Source organism: Hippoglossus stenolepis, chromosome 23, assembly GCF_022539355.2.
Source record: "Hippoglossus stenolepis isolate QCI-W04-F060 chromosome 23, HSTE1.2, whole genome shotgun sequence".
In the NCBI taxonomy this organism is placed as follows: domain Eukaryota; kingdom Metazoa; phylum Chordata; class Actinopteri; order Pleuronectiformes; family Pleuronectidae; genus Hippoglossus; species Hippoglossus stenolepis.
Window position 1 is genome coordinate 12,801,084 of NC_061505.1, and position 19,104 is coordinate 12,820,187.

The 19,104-nt window shown below is 42.7% G+C and overlaps 1 protein-coding gene across 6 annotated transcripts in view; it reads left to right on the plus strand.

Moving 5' to 3' along the window:
• Window positions 1-19,104, plus strand: part of nrxn2b (neurexin 2b) — a 544,842-nt gene that overhangs the window by 214,544 nt on the left and 311,194 nt on the right. For 5 of the 6 annotated variants that reach the window (XM_035149292.2, XM_035149298.2, XM_047338920.1 and 2 more), the window contains 4 exons: window positions 890-913; window positions 9,281-9,442; window positions 15,944-16,382; window positions 17,550-17,933. In XM_035149292.2, coding sequence (XP_035005183.1) covers window positions 890-913; window positions 9,281-9,442; window positions 15,944-16,382; window positions 17,550-17,933 — 1,009 coding nt within the window. The remainder of the gene's footprint in view (window positions 1-889; window positions 914-9,280; window positions 9,443-15,943; window positions 16,383-17,549; window positions 17,934-19,104) is intronic. The other variant, XM_047338918.1, reaches the window with a different exon arrangement.

Consider the following 19,104-nt stretch of genomic DNA (forward strand, 5'->3'; position numbering starts at 1 on the left):
TTAACCTAATGCTGTTTTCCTTAATGCCCTGATGAATTCACATCACTACCTTCAACACTGGAAACACACTGTGCGTTTATATCTACCACAATTGTTCCTTTCTACAATGCAATAATTTATTTTTGGTTTTCTCTTGCATATATCACAATAGCTCCGTACTTGGGAAATCACGAAAACATGATTGGCAACGCCCAGTGCTTAACGAACGCCATTGTAAAAATGGAGTAGACCCCACCGCCAGCAGGCTCCCGCTGACCAAATTAGCCATTCAGATTGAATACTAATACTGGTGTACTTCTCCCTCATCCCCTCCCCCACTCAAAAACCAACACCCCCATCGAAACTACCCAAGTCCCCCCTGTGGAAGTTGATTTGCTAACTCTTGTCTCTTTTACTAACAACAAGCTTCCGAATTCTTCCAATTTGATTATTTTCATTGGTGGATTTTTCTTTCCCCTTTACCTCCTATGATTTCAACAACTAACACTGTGTCATTCACGGAATGTGAGCCATCTGTTGTTTTCTCTACTTAACTTGCAACTTACATACTAACAAATGTATTGTTATCCTTTTGATTCCTTTGGTTCTTTATGGATTTATTTTGTAGATGACCCCTTCAATCGAAATAGTAGATTTCTTTATTTCTTTATTTGGATGTTTTACTACATAAACAATGCGAAATATATATTCTTTTTAAATTATATTTTACTATTACATACAATTTTTTGCTTGGAGAATGGAGTCGCCCGTTAAGAGGAGAAGCTGGTTTTGCCGAAGGCGATTTTTCTTTTTTTCTTTCCCGCCTTTTTGGGGTTGAGGTGTGTTTTCTTGAGTTCAAGGTTTATCATTATTTTTTTATTCTTTCTCCTCCCCCTGTTTTCTCCTGAAGCACGCAGGCATTGGACACGCTATGGTAAACAAACTGCATTATATGGTAGATATCATTCTAATTGTCTTATACTTTGGTTTGCCCTGGGTTTTCCGTTACCTCTTTCTATTCTGTTTGCTTTACTGAAAGTACAATCCGTCATCAAGGTAGCTGAAAAACTCCACCTCTCTGTTTTTCTTTAAGCCCTCTTCCTATATATATGTTATTGCTTTTTTTTTTATTGCCATCCAGTTCTTCCCCTCCTGAAAATAATTGACGTGTTCATCCAAAGAGGTCTGCCCAAAAAAAACATACAGAAAAATTGAGGTTTCAAGATTTTTATTTCTTTTGCTGTTTATTTTTCTGTCTCTTTTTTTATTTGGTTGTTTTGTTTAGATTTTTCTATAAATTCAAACACAATCCGTATGAAGAAATAAAGAATCGTAATGCAATGCGATTATTTGAAGAGTAGTAAAGAGTTATCTTTAATTTTTGTGAATCCGTTTCCTCCTGATTAATTTTCTTACACAAACCTTGTTAAGTGAGCGCATGCAGCAGGTTTCTCAGGCAGATAAACATGTTACTATGGCAGCTCCAGTGAGAGGAAGTAAAGAAAAAAAACAACTTTATGTTCATGGATTTCAACAACTATTATCACCATTAGAGGATTGGGCCTGAGGAGAGCTTCGTGCTAAGATGCCTCAGTTGGACCTGTTATCAGAGCCACCTGTTATCCACGCTCGCCATCCTGTGGTTTATGGAGTCATGAAGAGTATTTACAACTCCTGATTTAGTGGTCAATGCCCCCATTGTCAAGTAGGTCTTAAATGAGGGCTTGATCCCATTAGTGGCCTCCGAGTGATTTATGATCAAGATGGGGCTGTTCCCAGACCTTCACCTGAACACACCCGCTCCGTTACGCACACATATGCACACTTAGTCCAGCTGTAATGTGCCAACAGTCTCCTGAACTCAACTGCAACCAAGAGTACTGACTGAAGCTCGGCACTGAAAATGAAATGGCATTTGCACCTTGAGCAGCAGATGAGGGGAGTTTGCAACAATAACGTATCCACATTAAAAAAGAAAGACTCTTAACAGATGCTTTTATTAGGCTGAATGAACTAGAGTCCTGCCAAAGCACGCTGGTAAACCACCCGTAGCATTAGCACGTACTTCTTATCAGACTTACTTGCTTTCACTGGACTTTACCAATCAATAGATGAAGCTCTCTGCCCATTGATGCAGACCATAAAGAGAACTGCCTGGGTAAATCTGAGCTGTGTGCGATCGACCCCTCATTAACACTAACACTAACTTATACTTCCTATACTTTACTGGCCTCAACCCTTGCATGAAGAGACTTGAAACCCCCCGTGCCAATCTTTCTCTTTTTGTTTCTATTTCAGTTTTTGGTATACAGATTGCATTGAGTATATATGTATATGTATATATCATGGCTAACATATATGCATACATATATCAATTGTCCTAATATAATCAATACGGCCATGAAACATGTTAGCCACACCCTCTTGTTGTTTTGTTTATTTTTTTTATCTTAATATTATGTATGTTGTTTTTTTTACTTTTATGAGTTTAACTTCAAAATTAACTTACTAAAATAATTAATGACCTCACACCTTATCTTGCAAAACTACCCCAAAAAAAGGGAAAACGTAAAGAGGGGAGACAGATTTTCATTGTCTTGGTGAATAGAGGATTGATGCCTCCAGGAATAAATCTGGCCAATCCATCATGACACACGATTTGGGAGAAAGAAAAAAAAAAGATTGTTGTTATGAGTGTGCAGAAAGTCACTGTATCCGTTCAGCCTGTAGCATTTCTGTCCAATTGCATGGAGGACAGTGATAGTTCATTGGTCCGACCTTTGGGGTAGAAACTGCTCTATTCACCAAGACAGAATATGTCTTCTGTCCCCTCTCAGTTTTTTCCCATTCTTTAAAAAACCCTCTCATAACCGTTGATCTCATCTGTGATTGGTGACATTGGTCCCATCCTGTCCTCCCCTCCACCACTAAACTGACAGTATCCAGTGGTTGTGTCCCTGCACCCTGTCTGCATGTTCTTACTGGCTAGAATGTTTCCACATCAGCATCCTCACATGGTGTAAATGCTGCTCTAGCCCAGCGCGTGTCAGTCGGTTGTACACGTGTCTACATGGGTGTTTTTTTCTGTTGCACCAGAACATTGAAAGTTATCTTTCTTTCTTCATTTGTCTGGTGTTGTTGTGCCCTGCAATTTCAAATTCACTTTCCCACTACTTTGCTGTATCTTGCATCAGATGCTTCATTTTTTATTTTTTTTTGTGTGTGTGTTTGTTGTGTCTAATTGAACCCCCCTCCTCTATAACCAATCTTCCTGTCATCTTCCCATCTAAGTGCATGGCTTGTGTGTGTCACTCCGTGAGCTTGGACGGATTCATTTTGTTTCTTTTTAACAAAAGCAAACCTTTGTCACATGAAATAACACATTCAGTCCAAATCTGGATCTGGTTCGGGCAATCAAATTGCAGAGGACTTTTAAAGAATCCTCACCTACTCTTACCACTTTGACTAAATTTACTAAAACAGTGTTACTAATCTACTGTTTGAATCAAAACCTTTGTTGTAACTGTACTAACAACCATTTTTGTGTCTGACTTTCCCTTACTTACAAAAGTACTAACCGATTTCGTTCACCCACCAACCCTTTTAACTCTTTTCGGCACAGAGCTTAAAAAAAAACTCTCCCCCCTTTTTCTCTCCCCCATCCTCTTGTCAAAATGACACTCGGCCTAACTTCCCAACCCTCCCTCATGTCTTTACTAACCTAGGGTTTTAGCTTAGTTCATGTTATAGTTATTACTTAAAGACAGAACCATCTCTGGACATCAATTACACCTGGCTAATAATTTGTTCACAAACTGCCAGACACCTATCGAAGTCCACCGCTGAATCAGAACCCTTTCTTTCCCTTTCTCTCTTGAGCATCCTTCTTTTGAAGGAGGTCTGACTTTGACCTCAACCAATGGGGAATAAATGTGTGCATGTGTCCAAAATATCCAAAATATAACACATTATTTCTTCCCTGAAAATGACAGTAATCAGATGTAGTGCCAACAAGGGTAAGTGATGCACTTCAAAGGTAAGCTTGATGCCAACTCTCTGCATGGATAATGCCGTTAATGTACAACGGTACTGGTAGAGCGAGGCTATATGAGTCAGGAAGATGCTGACGAAGGAACTGCAGATTCTGGCTCCGTGCAAAGATTGGATGCTCAAAATCACGACCGCCCACGGGAATTGAAGCTTGGAAATGATCTGTGCTTTTAACTAGGTGATGTGTACGTGACGAGAGTGAGTGGCTCACACAAAGCTATTTTCCATTGTATGTGCTGAGGGCCTGACAGGATATAGCTTCAAATACTATACAATTTTAAAATTTCTCATTTTCACTTGCTATATCGGGGAAATGACTCACATACGCTTCAAGACTTGCTTTGATACTTCCCAGCCCCTTCATGGGAGTAGTGGCAGCTTTACACATGTTACTTTATCTGTGCTCCTCATGTGCATATTTTTTTTTATTTTACCCTTATCAGCACCTACTGTAAGTCACTGCCAGACTCCTGGAGATCATTATAAGATAGTGGATGAGCTCTGTGTGCCCTCAGTATGTTGAAATTGTATGTAAGATGGGATCTAGATACATCTCCAAGCACATTTGAGTTGCACTTTAAAGGAGACATATTACACTTGTATTCAGGTTCTTAATTTGTATTTGGGTTATTACTTAGAGCACATGCTTCAATGTCCAAAAAGCTCATCACTTTCAGCCTCTGTCTGAAAACATTGGGTTTTAGCTCCAGTTACTTTAAGGCGCTCCCTCTGATAAAGCCCCGTCTCCTGTGATTGGTCCAACCACCTCAAATGCAATCTTAAAATATCCCCTTAAGTGAATTTACTCCGCAAGTTATTGACTTCTCCCTCGGCCCATACCCCATATCCATCAACTTTTAATAAAATGTATTCAGTTGTTTTTTTACGTAATTCTAACAAACAGACAAACAGTAATTAAAACATAACCTCTTAAAAAATCTAAAATCTTAGAAGAAAGTGAAAATCTGAAAAAGCCTATTATGTCTCCGTTAAACACCCACAGATGAAATATAGTTGAAGTGTACCGTGGGTTCATTTCAAGTCCATTGTTGTCTTCACTGCGATCAATAAGACCTTTTATGTGCAGTGTTAGTGTGGTCAGTACAGTCCCTAGCACAGCTGGAATCATCTCCACCCATCTTGTTTACTTGATGAGAGGGGGGGGGCTCCACTTTATGGGGCCCTCCGTGCTCAGCAGCCTGGAGTCATGGAGTCAGTGAGGCAGTGACACGGTCAGCTGACCTCACCACAGGACTCCACACTCAGAGCAGTGGTAGTTCACAATGCACTACATGTGAGGACCCACGAATACAGCTTTATTGTTCTCTGGGTAGTTGGAGGTTTACGAGGAACAAGTAAACAAGTGGAAAATTGATTGAATAGAATGGAGGTTATGAACATAAAAGCAATCATTCCCCCACCACAGGGCCATTGAGGAAGTCAGTTCAGCGGCATGTGAATGGGTAAAAAGGAATGCCTCTCCTGATTTGAACTTTGCAGGTATAGCAGTTCTTTCACAGTATCTTCAGCTGCAAACAGCTTCACTCTGTGTTTTCTGTTGTACCCGGGACACAGTTCAGCAAAGATCAGCCAGCTGTGTCAGTTTCTCTGCTTAGCTACTGGGCTAAAGAAGTGTTTGAATAGAAGCTGGGTAAAAATCAAGTAATCCTATAGAAGCAGCAGTGGTTTTTGGTTTAGCTGCTTGTTTTAGGTAAACTATTCTAAATCTAGAGATTTTTATTAACGTATATCCAATAGAATGATGTTAAGCACAGACAGACAGTAGAATGTTAATTAATTCTTTTTTTTTTTTGTATTTATCTGTCAACAGTCTCATGTCACTGTTATCATGCATTATACAATGTACTCATTGGCTAATAAATGGAGTAACATCACATAACTGTAGGTGGCAGTATAGCCAGGCCTTGGAGTGAATGTCACTAACCCTGGCTGTTCTGTGTGTCCTCACTTAGCAGTGCTTTGGTTCTGTTACTGTGAATAACTTTGAATACTCATGAACAATCAAGGGAGGGCACTCGTTGGTGGTTTTTAATTTAATGACCTAGATCCAACATTTCAACCATTAATTTTACCTGTGAGCTTGTATCACCATCAAGTATAGAGGAATAACACAGGGAGAAGATGCTGGAGGCTGACATCTGCAGAAATATGTCACAAAAGTGAAAGTGAACGTTGTATTTCAAGACACTTTGTGTAATCTCTGTTAGCTGTTACCTTTGCTTCAATCAAATTTACCTATCAGGGTCAGATGCACCCAGAGTATCAACAGTATTTCTCAGCTGCTGTTAGTCAATATCACAAGGCTGTTCTCACCTTGGTGACAAGTCAATATCCATCCTGACAATAGTATCCCAACAACCTCTCTGGTATAATCTTATAACAAATTGTCGGGCTTCATTTCAAGAGCACTCCGTCTGCTAATTGCAGGGAACATTTTGAGATAAGAATGGAGGCTGATTAACTCAAGGCTACGTGGCTTCCTGGCTGGGAGGACCAGGGTGTTTCAACTATCAACCTGTGATATCGTCACCCTTCCCTTCCTCTGGCCAGTGATGCAAGTGTCAGTAATGTGACTCAACGGGATGGGTGTGCACTCTGGTTGAAGCAAAGACTAGCTTAACGCTCGTGTATAATTAGAAAGAGGAATTACCTCAGAGGAAACACTTAGTTGGGTTTTGTACTTAATCATTTTTTTCAATTAATTTTTTGAACTTATCAGTGTGCTTATTTTGGATCTTTGACCTATTGTCTCTGTGGGTTTGTTATTGATGTTTAAGTCCAACCTCTTATCACATGATGAATCACTGAATAGAATACGATCACCCTGGGTCTTTTCTGTCATTTTTTCATACCCAGCATGCATCAAAAGCTCTGATTAATCTTTTAAGTGTTGGAACCTGGGATGATGAAGAGAGCACGGGAAAGAAACAAAATGCAAATCGCTTACTTTCCCTCTTAAGTTTGGACATATATAGGTGTCTGGCAGCCAACTAACCAATGCTAATCAGCCATGGCCCCAGTAAGCACATCCAGCCTTGAAGATGTACCATCAGCAACCTGCTCCTTTTATAATATGTCGGTTTTCTTCTGACCTTTATTCAACATTTTAATTTCACAAGCTTTACAAGTTATATCTCTACGCTCTGACATTTCAAATCCTACATCCTTACCTCCTTGCCTTGAGAGAAGGTCATACCAAAGGTAGACAAACTCTGTAGGAGCTTTCCATGAGCCCTTCCCCCGTTTCTCCTCTCTTGTCACTGGGAGATAAATGAAGTGACGGCGCGGAGAGCGCCAACCACGACTTCCAAACACCCCAACACACCAGCACTGTCCACCGCAGAATGTTCATGGTCTTTCCCACCAAGTAGCAACAGCAGACATAAAAATGAGTTGCCCTGTTCACAAGGGAAGTACGAAAAAAATGAAGAAAAAAATAGTCACGAAAAAGAAGACAAGCACTCGGCTGGGGTGACGCATCTTTTGAGTGCAGTTGCTAAGGTTTCTCTTCAGCTTTCTGCTTTTAAGTGTTTGCTGCCACAGGAGTGGACCTGAACCTCATATCATTAGTTTTTATATTCGATAAGAGAGTTTGAAATACAGGGCATTTTTGTATTGTGGAAAAACAAAGTGAAAAAGTTTCTCACAGACTCATAGCCCACTATTACTGTAGAAATAGGCTCATGATAGCTACTCTAAGGTTACTTTAGATCCAACATGCAAAGTGAAGTGTGTTAAATGTGAATTGTAACTACAATCACATTTTTAAAGCTGGACTTAAGATGAAATAACGATGGTTTGGGCTTGCCTCATTTTTGAGAGTGCAGGTAATTTTAAACAGATGCTCGTGGCTCCCCGCAGTGCTGTATTTGTGTTGTGTACATTTATGCAGAATATCAGAGGCACGAGTGCTGCACCTCTGCCCAGGCCAGCTCGATTAGGATAATTACACAATAAATTGGCCACTAACCGCAGAAGCCTCTTCCAATCAAGCAGGTGTATTTCTGCTGGATATTTGTAGAGTAGCATAGCTGTGGCACTGATGGCAAATACAACTATGCCATAAATTACACTTTTGCAACTATTAGAAAACAAAGTGAAGAAGAGAAGATTTCATTTGTGATGATTACTGTAGAAGTGCAGAGCAAATCCTCACAAGTTTAAACGTGCAACTGAGTTTATCTAATGTCCCATTTTTATTCTCTCTTCAGGTTTTATTAAAATTGACGAGTCAGGGTCTGGTGTAACATTTAAAACAGTTGCTTCACCTGCTCTTGTAAGTGCAAACGTTGCATCACTAAAAGTCTCCACACATGCCGCTATAATTGAGGCTACAACTGCTTTGATCAGATTCATCGTGTTTCAGACATACAGGGTTACTGAGCGTTAATATCACAGACATCAAACTGTCATTTGAACCAAAAATATGATCAAAGAAAAAACGACATTCTGTGAGTAAAGCCTGGTGGAGCCACACAAACGTAGCATTTGTTCTTCTGTTTTTTAAATAATTATTATTTTGGCTCTTAAGTCTGTTTGCTGTGCTTCAGTCCACACTGTTTCATAGCAGCCGCTTGTGGCTGTGTGTTTGATTCCACCCAGCGCTTTCTGCTGTTAGGAACCAAACATGCAGCACAGACTATGTAACCTTGCACAAAAGACCAGACTTGAGGCAATTAAATATTGAAAGGGGGGTTATTTTTACTTGTAGTTCCTTGAGTGAGGGCTGGTTCAAATGAGGAATGTTGCAGAATATCTATGAGGGAAGACATTTTGATACTGTGAATGCAGTGTTACCTGCAGGATCCTGTTGTTGAACTTGATTTTTTAGTAACATTTCAGTCAGTGCTTTAAGTTTATGATAGTTTGGAGTGCTTAGTGTTTAGAAACTGTATATTTAAAAAAAGGAGTGGCTGCTTTTGAGGCACTTAAACCAGTGTCAGCTACAGTTCAAGCCTTTAGTCGGTGAGCACAACACGGGTCCCTTTCCCTCAGCAACTGCACTCTAGAGTGAAACCCCCCCCCAGTCTGACTGACACCAAAGCCGACCAACCAAGCGATACAAAATAGGGGATGCCCCCGCTTATTACCTATGTTTAATCTATTTTCTTCCTTGTTTTTCTTCCTCATTCTTCTAATTTCTCTGCTCTCTCGTCATCCTCTATTCTCTCCCCCTTCTCTATTTTCTACCTGTCTTTTTTTCATCTCTTTTGGGCCACGCCTATGCCAGGTGACCATCTCAGTGGATGGTATATTGACCACCACTGGTTACACCCAGGAGGATTACACCATGTTGGGCTCTGACGACTTCTTCTACATCGGAGGGAGCCCCAACACCGCTGACCTGCCTGGATCGCCAGTCAGCAACAACTTCATGGGCTGTCTTAAAGATGTGAGTGGCTCCGTTCGATTTTGCAGTTTGTGACTGATCAAACACGCATCCGCTCTTTATACTGTATTCCCCTGCCTCCAGCTAGTCGGCTATTTGCTTTGGAAGCAGTTCAGACTGCACCATCCTGCATCCTGTGTTGCCTCATGGGAAGGAGTGCAGATTTTAAAATGTTTTTATCAGTTAAATAGTGTCTGAAAACTGTGGGTAAGTCGTTCTCATTCCAAAGAAAAACATAGAAACATCACAACATTGCGGTGATAACAGACCCCGTGTTCAACTGTCGTGCAGCTTCATCCTCACGCAGACTCACACAAACACAGTGCGTATTGACTTTGGCACAGTCACTTGAGAATCATCAGCCTGTGCAGATATAACTCCCATATGTGAGAGTAGGAGGTGTCAGACAAACAGTATCCTGAATTATTTCATGTGTTATTCCCTCCTCCTCCTCCTCTAACCACACTGCAGACTGAACACATCCACAGGCCCTGCACACTCCCACAGTGGGATGGAAGAAAATCTCACACGGGTTCACATTTTTAATATTCACACACACTATACACAGCCACAAATCAGCGGTGGCTGGATATGCAGGGGGACAATAGCCTTATAATACTTTCTTTCTTCAACTCTGACAAAAAAAACACTTTTATTTTCACCAGGGCTTTAATTCATGGCTTAACAAGCCGTCAAGAGGACCAATGACAGCTTAAAGTATTATGCCCTTGTAAATGTAATGACTTGTATAGAGGCGAGGCAACATGGTGCCATTGCTTTTCCTCATGAAACCACGCTGATTGAATAAGTAATTACTTTTGCCATCACTTTTAATGGATTGCACAGTAATCGCCCTATCTCTAACTTAATTATGCCTGTAGAATTACATTTTCATTATTTGGGTTGCTATCCGAAGGATCCCTAGTGGGTTTTAAACTTCCTAAGGCGTTTAACTATCCTCTCTCTCATCAAGACAAGGCTGGATTTACAGACAACGTACAGACCGAGCGCAGGGAAAGGGGGAGGGGGGTTTGTTAACAGTAGGAAAAACAGACAATGGCAAGTGCTAGCAGCAAAAAATAGAGGTGAAGATGCAAGGTGAAGACACAGGCAGCTGGAAATCGCATGACAGAGAAAAGTGTTGGAGAGCAGAGCATTTACGAATCTGTCGGACAGACTTAGCTATCTGCCAGTAAGTAGCTAAGCAAGAGTAGGTGCTGCCTTTAGAAAAGAGTGAAAGAAAAGAAGTCTGTGTACGTTTTGAGGTAAAGGTGAGATGTGGTTGAGAATGGGATAGATTCCAGGCAAAATCCAGGAGAGAAGTAACATTACTGTAATCATGTTTGACCTTCTGCAGAGGGCTTCATTTAACCTCAGGTCTGGGTCAGCACTGAAAAACATGTCTCATAACTGTGTAGAATCATAACGTGTTCTTAAATCGAGAATTGTATGCTGATAGCTTGACATGGTTTGACAAGGCCTGTTGTCATTTTTTGAGATAATTTTAAGATTCCAACATGGGGGCGGGGGGTCGTCAGCAGCGTGTTTCTCCCTGTCCGAGTTCAGTGGCACAGCTTGGATTATCAGTGGTGTTATGGTCCGGGGCGAGGCTTTCATGCCGCCGCCACCGCGGTCAAACGCCTTTTGATATGCTTGGCCAACACCCTCCAGGCGGCAGAAATCTGAAGGAAAATCGCAGCAGAGGAAGAGTAAAGAAGGCACCACACCAAACGAGGCACCGAGGCCGTATGAAGTTTGTATGTCCTGTGTGTGTGCTCATACGCGCGTTCAAAGGTACCCACATGCTATGATCATACGCTGTGTGATGTATCCGTGTTGTTTCTTAGCACAGCGGCGTGGTGTGAAGTCGGGTCTCTCCGCTGCTCATCCCCTCACTCTTGTTTTCCACAGATCACTCTCCTCTTCTGCACGTCACTGTCTGTCTCACCGCCTCCGCCTCTTCATCTCTCTCCCAGACAGTGACCTTGCTATCACCCAATTCACACTCCTCCATCCATCTCAGTCTCTCTCTTTCACTCGCTCTCTCTCACCCTCCCTCACCTGCTCGTCCTCCTCACTCTTCCCACCGCTCTCATCATTTCTTCTCCACCTCCCTCTTCCTCTCATCTTCCCTTTCTCAGGGGCAGTTTTCTGTAATTAAGTCCATGCTAGTGCAGTTGGTACGCCAGCTTTGCCACCCTGACGGCCAAATTAAAAATTGATTTCTTCGACTGATTCCATGCACTGGATGAATGCTCTCGCCCTCCTCCTCGCCCTCGCTCTCTTTCACCCTCTCTCCCTTCCTGCCCTCTCAACTTCATATTGATGCTCTATCCCTTTGTCTGCAGCTTCCTCCTGCTCTCACCTTTGTTGAATGATGACATTTTCGCGAGCCACCCATCACCCGGACCACGAATCAGACTTTGTAGTTGGAATGGTCCTTTGCCCTTTGCAGTCATATTTGCTTATCACCAAGGCAGCAGTTATATTAAGTGGTAATGCTGACAATAATCAGAACCTGTCAGAAAATGAAGTTGACAAAATATGTGTTAAATTAGGATTGATCGGTGGATTGTCTATGAATCTATTGCAGCACCTGTACAAAAACAGATAGTGTATGTGTTTTTTGAACATTTATAACCCCCAAGTAAACCAAGAAAAAAAAGCTGATTATATTTATCCTGCTTACCTGCAGGGTTTTGGATTTGCTGGGTTTCTCAATGGCAAAACAAATCAATGGAGTCACCCCTGAGGAAGGCTTTGGCTCTGCTTTAGTCGTACCATTAGAACAGTGAAGGCACAAGTCATGAGTCCATGTCGGGGCCCCACACGGTTTGATTTTCGAAAGATCAGTGAAGTTAAACCTGCACAAAAACACCCCGCGGCTCTGCTGCCCATGTCAATGAATTCAAAAAGCCGGGAGTGAAAAATCAAATCAAAGAAGGGTCAGAAACCTTGTTGCTAGACATTATTAAACTTTTGCGAGAGCTCTATTTATTAGTGGACAAGCCAGCGAGCTTCTCACCAGTGGGCAGTTTGGCTTGTTAGATGAGCTGTTGTGACCTACCCTCCCAATATTGAAGAGGACATATTACAAAGTGTCTGTGTAAAGCCAGACAGCCCCGAGGGATGGAGATATGATGGAAAGGCGTATGGTCTAGATGAGTCAGCACATGCCTTTAAATAGAAACCCCTTAGATGGTCTTGATTATTTGCTTTACAAAGGCACTCACTACTTGATACACTTCTCAGAGTGGGCCCTGCATGCCTCTCGCTCTTTAATGCATCCACTCTGTAACTCTGCTACCCTCAACTTCCTCTCATTCGTCATCCGCCATCATCTTCTCCCACCATCTTTTACGTACTGCTATTAGCCTAATGTTGCCCCTGGCTACTCCTCTCGTTTTATGTGTAGTCTTTTGCTGGAGACACACTGGAAAATGACACATTTCATACATGGCAATGCTGCTGTAGCATATTTATCAACTGGAATGCCAGTAGAGTGCAAACCTCCACCAAGGCCAAACAGCCCCTTATGAAACCACATTCCAATTCAATACATGCAAGTTGTTATTTGGATCTGCACCACCGGTCCCCTAAACATGCCTGATTTTAAAGGAATATTAATCTTAATTTTTATCAACACGATCCATGAATTATGAGATGCAATGTAAAAGAAAGTTTTAAAAAATGGATCTGCACCAAATAGGTGACCCATATGCATCCTTACACCAAGTTTAGTTACACAACATAAAACGAAAACATAACCTCCTTGGTAGAGCTAATTATCGTTGACCTAATAATTAACTGACAGAAAAGGTTAAGGATCATCCTCTTGGACACACACTCACAGGTAGATGTCAATTTGACAAGAACGTGGACCAAATTGTTTTATTGGTTTATTGACACGTCTCATTGGCCCGTGTGTGAGTCATTTGAGTGTGCAAACAAAGAGTGATTTTTTCCACTCAAGCTTAGATTTCGGTTGGTATTCTCAATTAATCATCAGAGCCGTGTTGCAGGTACAAACTGACCCTAGAGTCATGGTGCAGCCTGTTTCCTGCTTTCAATCCTGCCTCATCTTTTCATACAAGCTGTCTGTTCGAGCTGTTCTATAAAATCATTACACCAGGCCCTGCACAGCATGGATCATCAAAAATAAATACCTAAAAATAAATAAAGTCAAAATAAATATTCCCCTTCCTCCCTCTGCATTTTCTTTCTTCCACCTACTCCTCTCTGTCTCTAACACCTTAATCTCGTCGAGCTCACACCTTATTAAATGCCAGTTTTATCGTTATCATGGCTAATTACCAGGAATAATCTCTGCTAATGACGACATGATGAGATGTGCAGTACATGTGGCAGCGTGGCCAATGTGGGAGAGAACTGAAGGAAGGCTTAGGTTCAAGAATAACCCAGCACATCTGTGTTCTTATGCTCCATTCTGTGCCTGTGCGTAGGCGTGGCGCTTGACAGAGAGGGAGCGAGTGAGGATACATGTGAAAAATCGAGTTGGAGGGTATTGGAACAAGACACTGTGAAAGACAATGAGGAATGACATCAGCGGTGTGGTGAAATTAGATAGTAAAAAAACAATATGGCGAACCACATCGCACGAGACGAGACGTTCAGTGGTGCAAATATGACCAACAGACCAGCGGGAAAAAAACCCCGAAAGAGTAACTTAATATTCAGATAATAATTCAGCACTATGTCTTCCTCTCTATTTTCAGGGTAGGAAGTTGTTTTCTGGTTTGATGAAACAAGATGAGGGTTATTTAAGAAGCAAGATGTAGGAAATAATCCATATTCTATCAGTGGATCCAGAGATGTCTCATAATTTCCCCCCTAATATAATTTAACTGGATTTTGAACCTAATGGGGCACAGCATGTGACGGCTGCATCACTGTCATTGGTGTCTGTTGTTCACACAGGGAGCGGGTCTGTTGCGGAGCTACTACATCTGGTCTGTGGTATGACTAGTGTATTTCCTCAAATAAAAGTATAGGTCAACTAAATGCCAGGACACTACAGTATGGAGCCGATCCTGCAATAGCAATAAAATACTCGATAAAAAAATTAATGGATTGAGTCTACAGAGACGCTGGAATGCTTTTACTTTGAAACAAGTACAGGAAGTGTTGCGGATGTTTATGTCGTGACATATTCAACAGATAGACATGGAAACGGTGGTGGAGGATTATTTCCACTCAATTTTCGCTGTGAACCGCTCATGCATCCAGCGAGGCCCTGCTGTAATGTTCATGCGTAACGATCAGAGATACGTTTTAAATCTCTCTGCCAGGGTGTAGTCAACCAAAAGAAACAGATCCTACTGGTATTCTAAATCAATATAAAACAATGTGTTGTGAATTGAAAGAGTTGAGTAATGAAATTTCACAGGGCAAGTCATGGGGAACCAGGGATGTTCCCCTTGCTGTTATCAAAGAAACAGTGTTTAGCTCTGAACATGTAGAGAGAGTATCCTACTCTCTCTATATCACACACACACACACACACACATACACCTCAGCTGTGTCACACTGTTACCTCAAGGACGTCCTCTCAAAACAGTGTCTGCAGAGTATTCTACAAATAAAAGGAGAAGTGAAACTATGAAAGACAAGGACAATTTACTTTACCTTTAGCACATAATCCATTGTGAATGCACACAGTGAGGAATAGACACACAGTTTGAGCTGAAACAATGGAGCCGTGTTTCATCAAAGGCTGTCGAAGCCATTTGCATTAAGGCTGCAGGCAACATGTGCCTGTGTCTGGAAATCCCCTGGAGCCTTTTACATTTTTTTTTAACCATTTATTGTGCACATACACTGACATCTCTGAGCCTTTTTTCTGCTACGACAAATAGTTTGTACATTACATGGATTTGACCAAGATGAGGGAGTTCATATGGCAGTGATCAGAGCTGGATGCGCTCAGAATGCTGCGCAACCCACACGACCGCAACACTCACAGACATCAGTAGAATCAATGAGAGCTCGCCCTGGGCAACTTGTTAGTCCCAAGTGGTTGCTCTGTGATTTAATTTTTTGTGTGAAGGATTTTATTACCAATTCGTGGAACGTCAGTAAATGGAGCACTCGTCCGTCTTAAGTTTCTTGTTATCGAGGACTGTGGGCTGGAGATTGAAAATCAGCTCCTGTAGTGAGTTGTGTCAATGCTGTCGTCGCACTCCTGCTCCAAAGAAACTTGTGTATTGCTTTCACGTTGTGATTCATCGTCTCCACTTGCTGACGAGCTTTCTCAGCAGCATCTTTAAATGACACTGGAGCGTCATTCTAGCGATTAGGATGCATGTCCAGGCTCTCACTATTGTGGACAGGATGTTCTTGTCTCATGCAGCTCTATTCTGTGTGTATACTATAGAAACGTTTTCTAAAACAATAATGATATCATACATGTCGTATTTGAATCACAACCTTGCTAGTTAATTCAGAATTATAACCATGGAACTGTTTATTATCTCTGCTGTCCAGGTGGTGTACAAAAACAACGATTTTAAGCTGGAGCTTTCACGGCTAGCCATCGAGCGCGACCCTAAGATCACCCTGAACGGTGACCTGGTGTTCCGCTGCGAGGACGTGGCAGCCCTAGACCCCGTCACCTTCGAGACCCCCGAGTCCTTCATCTCCTTGCCCAAGTGGAACACCAAGAAGACGGGCTCCATCTCCTTTGACTTCCGCACGACGGAGCCCAGCGGCCTCCTGCTCTTCAGCCACGGCCGTCCTCCGAGTCCCAAGGAGCAGAAGCCCGGTCGGGAGCTGAAGACAGATTACTTTGCCATGGAGCTGCTGGACGGGTATATGTACCTGCTGATCGATATGGGCTCCGGAAAAACAAAGCTGAAGGCCAGCAACAAGAAGGTCAATGATGGTGAATGGTGCCATGTGGATTTCCAGAGGGAAGGAAGGAAAGGTGAGGGCTGCACATCATCTAGAAAATGTTGTTATTGGATGTTAAGTTATTCACATTCATCATCTGCATTTTATACCCATTCCTGGCATGACTATCAATAACAGCACTGGAATTTATTATGACCTCTATCACCATAGTTCATCTGGAAAAATTCAGCAATTTTGTATTTTGGGCAGATATGTGCCTTTTTACAAGGTGTCAACACCCTGCGTGCCACACATGCATTGGCAGCTTTACAATTGCTTTTCAAAATGTTGTTGCTATTATTTTACAAAGCCAGCAATATGCATGTGTACTACTATACTCAATCTGTTACTCAGGTTTTATTTTGTTGTTCCCATAGGCAGCAGATTGAAGGGTCATATAGTATTAAAGCTTCATCAGTGACAGCAGAAGAACAGACTGACTTGACTTTGACATATTCTAAATCTCCATAGCTTTTTATGCCAGTCCAAGCACGTACTATTAATGATACACCCAGTGTTATTTATGAATGTAAGTTTATTTTTCATACCTGCGTGGTGCACTCTGATGACTCCGCCTGCATGTGGGCACAACAGGAGCATTGTGCTTCAGTGTGCAGTGTCTGATGAATGATCTGTAGGTGGGCAAGCACCTTGGACATTATACCTCACCCTAATGGCGTCTTCTAATGAGGAAGGGTGTGAATGAGTGTCTGCGTGTGTGCACGCATGCATGTGATCTCACCGCTACTCCCGCTGTAATTGGCTTTTAATAGAAAATTAAGACGGAGTCGTTAATCACAGAACGAGAGAGAGCCTTTTGTTTCACACACTCCCTGCTGCATTCTGCTTCCCTTCTCCTCCATTTAGCCTATTACAGACACATCAGACACACACAAACACACACACAGGCTAACACACTACTGTCTTCTTTTCTCCCTGTCTTTTGTCTGTCTGGTCCGGGTCCCTAAATTATCCACTTACAGCCCCTCTCAGCCGTACATTCACTTACTCACCCTCTCACTCATCCACTCTGCTCCCCACAAACACACCCACCCATCCACATCACACGTTTCAACCATTTTCACTGTCTCTTTGAGTCATTAAGACACACTTTCATCCATCCACTGAATACAAGAAGCATGTCACAATTTGATCAAGATGTCCTGTGGCATTGTACAATATTTGCGTTTCTGTCTTTTAGGATCTATCTCAGTAAACAGCCGCAGCATGCCCTTCAGCTCCCCAGAGGGCAGTGAAATCCTGGACCTGGACAGTGATATGTTCCTGGGCGGGCTGCCGGAGTCTAAGTCAGACCTCATCCTGCCGCCAGAGGTTTGGACAGCGCTGCTGAACTACGGCTACGTGGGCTGCGTCCGCGATCTCTTTATCGACGGCAAGAGCCGCGACGTCCGCCGCCTGGCTGAGATCCAGAGTGCGCTGGGTGTGAGCAGTTTCTGCACGCGGGAGCTTCAGAAGCGCTGCAGCAGTACTCCGTGTGGCAATGGAGGTCTGTGCAAAGAGGGCTGGAACCGCTACATATGTGATTGTACCAGCACCGGATACCTGGGCACCAACTGTGAGATAGGTAAGGAATGTGAAAGATGTCTGAGGAGATTAGGACTTTCAAATCAACACTTCGTTAGTACATAATTGTGTACAAATGAAACTTTCTCAACCCCAAACAAGACCCACAAAATGACACAGGAACCTCTCTCATCCCCCTTTTCCACTGGTCAGAAAACCCACTAACACCCAGTAACATCTGGAGTTCTGTTTGCAACGGGCATGGATTCAAACTGCATTCACTCCCGGTTCAAAGGACTTTGCAATAACACTAATCGGCTCCGGCTCTGATTGGCAGTGATGCAAGCGTGACACCAGGGTGAACACATTAGTTTGGCAAGACAGCGAAGTGACGTTGAACATGACGCACCAGGTGAAAGAAAAAAAGAAAAGAAAAGCCAACTCGGCTTCTGGCAATGGAAAAGTTATTTGTTATTTGCCTGTTTATCCACTAATTTGGATGTAAACGAGGTATAGCAGTGAAGGAAATCATCACCTCTCATAATCAAAGACACATGCTTAACATTGGTTAAGTGTAAAAACATTATGTCTTACACTCCATCCAATAAACCAGAGCAGGAAAACAAGTGTAGAATGAGCATTTCGGCACGTTCCACAATGCACTGCCTTGTATTTGACACGACCAAGCAGCTGCTGTACTGTAGGAGCAAGAGCTCCACAGGGAGCTGTGTGTGAACCAAGTGCCACACGAGTCTGGGAGGAGGGGGGGGGGCATGAGGCTGAAGCACTGAGAGGATGGCAGCAGCGACTCTGAGCAGCCAGGCCTACTGCCGCCATCTGTGCCAGTCATGCAAACCCAGGTGGCGCGAGGTGAGCTAGTCAAACAGCACCACGTACGTCTGATTCCTCCCAATTAGCCGCAGACGCCTCACGTCATGGTTCGTCTTTGCACGTCCGTGGGGCTGAGTGAGCCATGACAGTCCGGGATTGTGAGGGACAAGGAGGGTAATGAGGGAAGGAGAAATGGGATTCAAATCAGGTCGGTGCAGGTAGAGGATGAAACGTCTTTATTTTGAAGGCTGCTGTTTTTACGGTTTCTCAGGTGGCAGGTGTGGCTTTTTACTGATGCTCATCTGCCATCTAGTGGAGTTATGTGTTACTGCAGCATGTGGCAGAGAGCACTTTTCTAATAACCAGCCGATTCTTTCTTCATCAGTAGACTGAGTGCATAG